General features: G+C 33.3%; 1 protein-coding gene across 1 annotated transcript in view; it reads left to right on the top strand.

The window, feature by feature from the left end:
* The first annotated feature begins 453 nt into the window (after positions 1 to 453).
* bma (SCY1-like protein bma) overlaps positions 454 to 9139 on the top strand; it is a 405563-nt gene continuing 396877 nt past the window's right edge. The window contains exons 1-2 of the mRNA XM_072524851.1: positions 454 to 464; positions 556 to 856. Coding sequence (XP_072380952.1) covers positions 454 to 464; positions 556 to 856 — 312 coding nt within the window. The remainder of the gene's footprint in view (positions 465 to 555; positions 857 to 9139) is intronic.

Below are 9139 nucleotides of genomic sequence, written 5' to 3'. Positions count from 1 at the left end.
CGATCTGGCTTTATTATACTTAGCTTGTATCGCTTTATTGACCCTTGAGTTACTTTGAGTTTCACCAATATCTCTTTCTTTATTGTTCAAGTTTTGCATTGGTAGTATACAGTGATCGAACGCTTTTTTCTTTAGGTGGACTGGCATCCTATATTTGAATATAACTGTATATTTACCAAAAGATGTCCAAGCAGTTTCATTCTTTTGTTTGTGGAAGTTAGGAACCTGATTTATGTATAAGTTGTCCTAGGTATACGTACTCGCCTACTGTCCAAGTACAGTGTTGTTTATTTTTACATCTTGGACTTACACTAGCTCGTTGTACATGGTTTTTATTTTTGTTATCATACATCTTTCACTTTTCTTACGTGACTTAAATAATATAAAAAGTTAAAGGTTATTCTGTGCACACGAATTAAGCCACAGTTAAACAATACTGTAACTAAAATAAAAATGTTTTTTATGTCTTGACATCAGTTGAGATATAATAAGATCCATTTTAATAAATTTTTTTAAGCTAAATTCATTATCTACAGTCTTTTGTTTTTTTTTCAGATGCCATACGACTGCCAAATTACAACACCAACCAAAGCTTGCTTTAATCGTCAAAGGTAATGCAAAATATATTAGGACCACAACAAATGCAGGTGGTAATGTGATTACAGATGTATCTATATTAGAACAATCCGTGCCTGCTACTGCTATGTTCTCAAAATTCAAAGGTGGTAGTCAAGCGCAGTGTCCAACTGAAACCAATCCCATTGGACAATTCTTCGAAATTGGAAAGCAAGTGGCTAGCGCCGGGCCTGAACTAGTATGGAAAATTCACGACGCCTATAGAAAAAGCGATGGAAAGGTAAGTGTTTCTCTACTATTATAAAATGCTTTACTTTATCTTGTGAGTTTATTATTTTTATGTTCATGAAAGATGATACCTAATTAGTATATACGTAAATATCTGAAGTTTGTGTATAATGTGTTAGTGATAAAACACGAATTAACAAATTTTATTCTTTGTTGTAAACATCCCTTTTAACGAAAACTTCCGAGTTGTGTTTAAGATTTGATTTTATCTTTATTAGATATCACCACATAGTTTGTTAATCGCTGTTGCCTGTGGCACTTTTGCTACCCAAGCAATAGTCCAAGTTAGCATTGGCCTAATGACAGTAGTGTAGATCCAGGCAATCACCCTTGACAAAACGCCCCAGATGCGTCCGACCGTTCATCGACACTGTTCATAAGCAATATATGCTCTTTTAGCTCTACCATTTAAGTGGGAGTTCCATGTTAACTTCCTGTCAATTATAATACCAAGATATTTCACCTTGTCAGAAAAGTTAAGACTAGTTTAGAATCTTTGGGGATATTAACCCCATGATTTTTCATTTTTTTGTGAAAAAGACCTTATTTTTCTTCGTGAGATTTGTGATAGTGAGTGTTTCTTGCACCATGTTTCTATGAATCAGAGACCAACTTGTAATCTCTCACATAAACTCACCGCTTTACAGGACAGCAATATCGTCTGCATAAGCTATTGTGTAGAAACCGTTGCTGCTGAGTTGGTCAACCAGGGTATCTAGAACTATGTTCCAGAGTAGTGATGATAGCATCCCTCTCTGTGGAAACCCCCTCGTAACCATGCCTCTAACAGAAACGTTTTCTATATTTATGCTTATTGCTCTATTAGGGAACATACTGAATACACATTCGCTTAAGGCCAGAGAAACATTCCTAACATTGAGTTGTTGGGTGATCGTTGGGAATGTGGTTTTATCAAACGCTTTCTCAATGTCTATGATGAATATACTTATGGTGAATTCTTTATTATCCAGTGATCTTTCAATATTTGTTACTACTTAATACAGTGCCGAATCGGTAGATCTTCTCGAAGTATATGTATGCTGATTTGACTGAAGTTGGTTATAAACCAGAACTTCATCCCTTATGTACCTTTAGCATAGCCTTTCCGTCGTTTTCAAAAGAAACCATAATAAACTAGTCAAAAAGCCTGTGGTGGTGAGAAGTCCATCCTACCTACTTTTAGTATGAAGACCACAAGTACCTCTCTCCACTTCCTACGATTATATCTCAGAGCCAAAGAAGCTCTGAATATTCCCAGAAGGTGCAGCAGAAGCATATCCAGTCCCCACCGTAGTAGGACTGGATATATGCCGTCAGGCAGTGGGGACTTCAAAGTGTTCAAACACAATATGGCCCATCTTACCTTTTCCCTATTAATCATTATTATGACGATATACCAGTCGTTCAATGAGGGTGTGATTGATCCTTTTGTCTACCTAGCGTTTGGTTCTATTAAGGCGCTAGGTAAGTGTGTTTCATCATGTTCTCAACACTTTCGCAAAGGTTAAAAGTTTTGTTTCCATCTTTCTTCAATAACATGCCGATGTGTCCTTTGACAGTACTTTTGTTAGCCTGGAATCCTGTAGGAAATCTTCGAATTCCTCACAGTAGGCGTTCCAAGCAGACTATTGTCTTTGCGAGCACATTTTCTTAAACTCTCTGAGGTTCGATTGATAAGAATAGCAATTATATTTGAGTTTGGTGCATTTTGCTCAATTAAACGCTGTCCTTGGTGTCTTTCTAAGGTATTATAGTTCATTGCACCCTCAAGAGTTGGTTTTGCGAGTTTCCTGGACCAACCTTATCGGACAAGATTTTTTATAAGCATAGCTTATTTTGATTTGGATAGAGACCGTAAATATTTCCAGTACTGTATTAGTTCCTAGAGTTGAAATCTTTTCATTCCGCAGAGCATCTTCTAAGAGTCGGTTGTAGAGTTCTACATCCGTTTTTCCAGACTAATAGGATAGGTTAGCCAGCGGTGTTCAGACATAGAGATGTCCTCCGATACCTGCCAGTTCTGAGTTGATCTGCTAAATGAGTATAACAAATGAGTATAACAAACCTCTTACTTTTTCTGTTGTCTTCAGTTCATGGTTTCCAAGTATTATTGTCTATAAATGTAGCAATATTGTCAATACCTAGTAACTGCAAATACAAATTTTCTCTAAATATTTTAATTGACATTCGACCATCGCGTACTGAATTATGATAACTCCAGGTAATCTGCAGCAGTATCTATTAAGGCCTCAACGGCAATTTTTCTGAACTGTTTATTTGTTTTTTGTAAAGCAGTAGAGTACGATGACATCTGGTCGAATACGTCAATAAATGATTTGAAAGAATTGTAGAAACAATTCGGACACCTCCTTCTCTTGCATTAACCTTCATTCTTTCATCTCCGTATTTAGTACTTATAAAAATAAAGTATCTCTTTTCCCTTCATTTAGTTACAACTATACCGTCCTTCTCTTTTCCAAAAATTTCACCCATTTTAAGTTTCTTTTGGACAACTGCCACTGGATTTTTCTTGCGGCAACGCCGTAACGTGCCGACCAAATATGTTAATTATTTGCAATTCTTTCTTTAACTAAACCGACGCTATTATACCAATTATTAGCGAACAGTGTACGGCTATCTCCAGGAGTCCATTCGTAGGTTAAAGAACTATTTTATTGTCTACGGGAATACCTATCCTTTTATCTAGTAAACAATAAATCTTCATATGGTACGTATAGCCACCCTTTAGAATGAATTAAAAACTTTAAACTCAAATAAGTGTTTCTTGCCCTTTATATCTTGACAAAATGATGATATTCATCGAAAAGGAATCATTCTTTCGTCAATACATACGTTCGATTTCGTTTTAATCGGGTTCCATGCACATTTTGAAATTTTTATTTAAAATGTCAAGTAGGGGTTGAAATTTATACAGCCTGAAGGCTGTACTTCCTGGAGGACACTCTTTATTATTGGAGAAATGCCACATTTGTAGTGGTAATTCAAAACGATGTCTACTTATAACATTTGAAATTTTATTTTTGTAGAGTAAACCTCGTTTTAATAATCTATTAAATTGGTTTTTGATCGAATTCCATCCAGAGGACGACTAAATCTTTTTTCATTTCTGACGTATCTGTTGAAGTCCATTAATTTATTCTTGCTTTTGGACCAATGGTTTGTTTCGTTATTTTTATCTGTAATTTTTTTATCAACATAAATATTTTTCTGTTAAACCATTAGTTCAAATATCTCATTAATAATTACGAATTGTTGAAATGAGTCTAATTCACTTTTACCTTGAATTTTTTTTACCTTGAAACTTTTTGTTTTTTTATTTAAAACAATTTTACCTCTGATTGAAAATCGGAATTTTCAATGTCTTCCTAGTCGATATAATCGGGATTATCATCAGATACCGCTCGTATCTGATCCAGAATCAACAATATCTTCATCACAGATTTTTATCTGTTGTAAACATTCTTTAATCAAAGCTTCCAGTCTTTGCCTTTTCGCTTTCTCATGTTTGTAAGACATAAATTTTTACAACAAATGCTACTACGTCTCACTCAAAAAGGCAGTGTTTAGAATCAACGCAAGAACACAAACTATGACAACACGCTGTAACGGAATAAAAAAATGCATAAAATGTATACACACATGGTACAATGAATACACAAGGTATGATACATAATGTTCCAAAATCGGTTCGCTTTCGCGCATGACGTAGTCAAGATCGCTTATTCCCGCAACATTTGAATAGGAAGTTGTATATTGAATTGTTGTAAATTTTGTAAATGTTGTAAATTGAATAGTTGTATAGGAAAGACTTTTAATTTTAAGTTTTTTTTTTATATAATTTGGCTAATTTAATTAAAGTAATTATAAAGAGATGATAAAATTATGTTATTATAATATTTATCCTTCATAAAACAGATATCCTTTATAAGACAAGTTTTAATTATCTTTTATTACACGTAGGTACAGGTTAATTAACTTATACTCCAGAGTTCGATATTTCAGATGTTTAAAAAGATACAGAAAAGTGGTAATGGAGGTACACAAAATTTGTACGTATATATACCTACTGAACTAAACACAAAATCAAAATAAATAATGACAAAGTCAACTTTATTTATATCGAATAAGGCCATCGAATATGAGTGTAGTGAGGGCACACAATATTGCACAACATTTAAAATGGCATTTTTGTAATATTCACACATAAAATTATCTTGGTATTGTTTATAATAATGATAACATTGTATATTTTAATAATGATTACATGATTTAACAAAGAAAAATATGTTATTTTGGAAGATGCTAAATTGATTTCCTCCGAAACAGTTCTTATTGCAAATTGCATAGCAGGCTGAGGCTAATTTCTTACTTAACAAATCGATATGAAAAAACCATTAAGGTTTCATGACTAATAATGAATAAAAATAAAGATTTAAACTTACGTCGTTGACCTAGAAGTAGTAAGAAGCTGCTCAACATACTTTTTGGACTCTCTGTGTTCGCCTCCTGTACGCGTTTCTTTTGGTTGGTTAAAAAGGTAGCCGATGTTGATTTAGGCAAATAAGGACTAGGTACTGCCTCAGGTTTGAGTTTTAGACCCTCTTTAGAAACGTAATTTAAAAGTTCCTGTTGTAGATTTCTTTGGTAATCTTCAGTTTTAAAATGTGTATAACAAATTCTTGCAGTATTACAATTAAAATTATCCTATCTACAACAAGATATAATCCACAGTTTTCTGGTCACGCTATCTTTAGGAAATGTATGAAACCTAAAGATTTTATCTTCATTGTCACTATTGCAACAAGCAATTGCACAGCGTACTTTGAAAAAGGTACAAAACCAGATATACAATGGCAAATAACTTCTATATACTACATACTATACAGTATAAATAAATAGTAACTAAACACCATTTGTATAAAGACACATATATAAGCATATATCTAAATTATTTTTCTATTATAAAATAGATGACTCAGTCAGTATTAAGATACTTTAAAATATATTTATTATCTCATAACTTGCAATTTGCAATAGTCACCATTGATAACCGATATTATTGTTGAACTTTTGTTTTTATACAAGCTTTCTGTCTTGCCGGTGTAAAGTCGTCTGAAGTCGATATTTATTGTGTTTTGCGTTTGAACTAATTTGTGCCTTATTTTCATATTATTATATTGTTTGATAAGTAAATTTTGCATATAATAATCGGTAGGTTATAGTAATGTGTATATTTTTTATTTTACTAAATTTCATTATAACTCATCTAAAATACCATATTGAATTGTAAAACAGATTTTTCTCTATTGTACTCTATTTTGTTTTTATTTCAGTAAAACTGCTTGGAAGTGAGTGACAGTGAATCAGAATAAGCAAATCTACTACTATTTACCTATTCACAGTATTTCCTCTGCAGAAAATTTTTAAATTTCAAGGGATTTGCATACAAAAAGAGTACTTATATTATTAGTATATGTATGAAAACAAAAATAAATATTTTGCCTAAATCTATAAGAGAAGTAAAGGTTTAACGCTACTGAAAATATATTTTTTATTCAATTATAACCAAAACAAAACATTTAAAAAGAAATTAGATCACTGTTTAACCATAATTTCAAAATTAATGTGTACGTTAAGCTGTAATAATGGGTTCGAGGTGGTTCAGGCGATCTTAACTACGTCACACTCCTGGGCCAGCTGTCAAATGTCATGCGCAATATCATACCTTGTGTATTCATTGTACCATGGTATACACAGGCGTTATGTTAGAGGTACTGTAAACGCCACATAGGAAGATCCAACCTCAGCATGTGGCGTGTGCCGCGACTGTACCCGAAGAGTTAGACAGAGGAGTGATTATGCTTTTTATTTAATTTTAAATAAAATATATTAAATTAAATTTAATTTAAGAAAGGCGCTCGGATCAAATCGGTACGAAAATAAAGATTTCCGCTGGATCTTCGTAACTTCGCCTACTGTAGTGGATTTATTAAACGGCTAGGAGTCATGCAGGCCAAATTTGTGCTTCAAAGTTACAAATTTTTATAATTTTGGACAAGCCAGTGCGCATTTTCAAAAACATTTTCAAGGTCATATCCGCTTAAAAACTCCACAAATCCATATTTTTTGATCAGGTACCACGTGTATAGATAATATTAACACTTAATTTTCTTAATCTTAATAATTATTTATTTTTTTACTATGAACATGTTCCTAGAAATATATTCTAAATACGATTCTGCAATAAAATTTTTACGGCGTCACGGACCGCAAAATAAAGTTTGGCGCTTATTATGTTAAGAACCTTTTATAGCATACACTCACATGGCAGCGGATAGGTACTCTTTCACAGTCGCAGTGGAGGACAGTCTCACTTCAGGCAAGTTAGACTGCCGTACGTAAGCCTTGATTCTATCTCCTGTACTGGAGAAAAATCATGTTCTAAGCCAATTTATATCCAATAACTACCACATACTACCAATTTCCCAAACAACTTATCAAACCGCCTGGCAAGTGTACCGTTTAAATGCCAAAACTCCCACAACATGATTTTAATAGATTCTTATACAGTAAAACTTCTGTTAACGAACACCTCTCCTCAACTGAAACCTCTGCTAAACTACAGTTTTAGGTCAGCGAACATTTTATATGTGGGTAAATAGGGAGACATCTTCGAACAAGGGACCCTCTTCACAACGATTCCGGTGAAAATTAGAACAATTAAACTAAAACTAAGAAATAATTATCATTTTATCTGCCGAACACGGACAGTCAGGTAAAGGTGATTAAAAGATTAAAATTGGGGCTAAAGAAATCCAAATATGTACATAACTTATTGTAGCCATAAAACTAATTATATGTATAAGTAGGTACTTAAGTACATCGAGTGTGATTAAAAAAAAACCCATTTTAGGATTTATTCATCCTTTTTACACATTTCTAATTTATTTGCAATATTCTGATTTAAGGGTAATAGTGTCTGCGACTAAAAGAATTTTTTTTTTAATTTGGAAGAAAAAATAACGGTAGTAGAAGCATCTGAAAAAAAATTATAGTGTTCGAGTTTTGCCGAAAAGTTTCAAACAGGAAAAACTCAAGTTAGTGATATTATAAAGAAAACGGCCGATCTAAAAAAAGTGGTATAGTGAAAGTGGAAATGTTCAACAAAAAAAGAGGATTAAAACTGAAGGCGTTGCCATCGATACTATAGAGTGCGATTGGTTTTGTAAAGTGAGAAGTAAGAACATTCCATTATCTGGACCGATAATAAGAGAAAGAGCTTTAGAGGCCGCGAAAGAAGTCAATTTGAATTTTAAAGCTTCCATGGTTGGCTTGACAAATTTTGCTTAAGACATACGATTAAATTTAGAGCAATTTCTGGAGAAGCTGCAAATGCTAACCTTGACGACATTTCAGAGTGGCAAAGAAAACTGCCAAATTTATTAAGCGGCTATTTACCTGAAGATATTTATAATGCTGACGAGACTGGGCTGTATTATCGAGTCTTACCAAGTAAAACTTAAACATTTCGTAATGAACAGTGCACGGAGTAAATCTGCTAAGGAAAGGCTGATCGCATTATTATGTGATAATTTAAATGGGAAAAAAGAAAAACTTTGGTGATTGGTAAAAGTAAAAATCCTCGATGTTTTAAAAATTTTCATGTTGGTAAACTCTAAGTCGACTGGTGCTACAACAAGAAGGCTTGGATGACCAGAAATATCATGACAGATTTGCTGCACCAATTTGATAATATTTTTGCCACCCAATACTTCAGCATGTAACATACCCGTGTTGCGTCACGATGGGCGCTACTGTAACAAAATAAATATAGATCACTTATAAGTAGGTATAAGGTATAAGGTCCCTGATGTAATAAAGATCTATAGAGTAGTAGTAAAGATAAGTTTCAAAGTAAGTTAAAAGTAGAAGTTGAAACTAAATGCAGTTCAGCTAGCTGAGTATGCTTGAGACTGGCCAGTTGATACTGAAGGAAGGGTTAGGCCTATTTGCATGCCCTGAGAAACAGTAAAGAATAATAAATATAGATATTAACTAAGAAAATATAAGAATAAATAAAACGAACTAAGAGTAAGTATTGACAACAGGAATGTACGAAAGAAGGATGATTAGGGCATCAGCGAATATGTTTACTGGACTCTACGTCTAATAAACACTTCACCTAGTGACTTTATTGCTGCCGATAACTATGATTTTCTGTAACTAGATATACACTACAACAGAAGGTGGTTTA

This window comes from Diabrotica undecimpunctata, chromosome 1 (assembly GCF_040954645.1).
Source record: "Diabrotica undecimpunctata isolate CICGRU chromosome 1, icDiaUnde3, whole genome shotgun sequence".
Lineage (NCBI taxonomy): Eukaryota > Metazoa > Arthropoda > Insecta > Coleoptera > Chrysomelidae > Diabrotica > Diabrotica undecimpunctata.
Note: the sequence above shows the minus strand (reverse complement) of the source record. Positions and strands in the feature narration are given on the sequence as shown.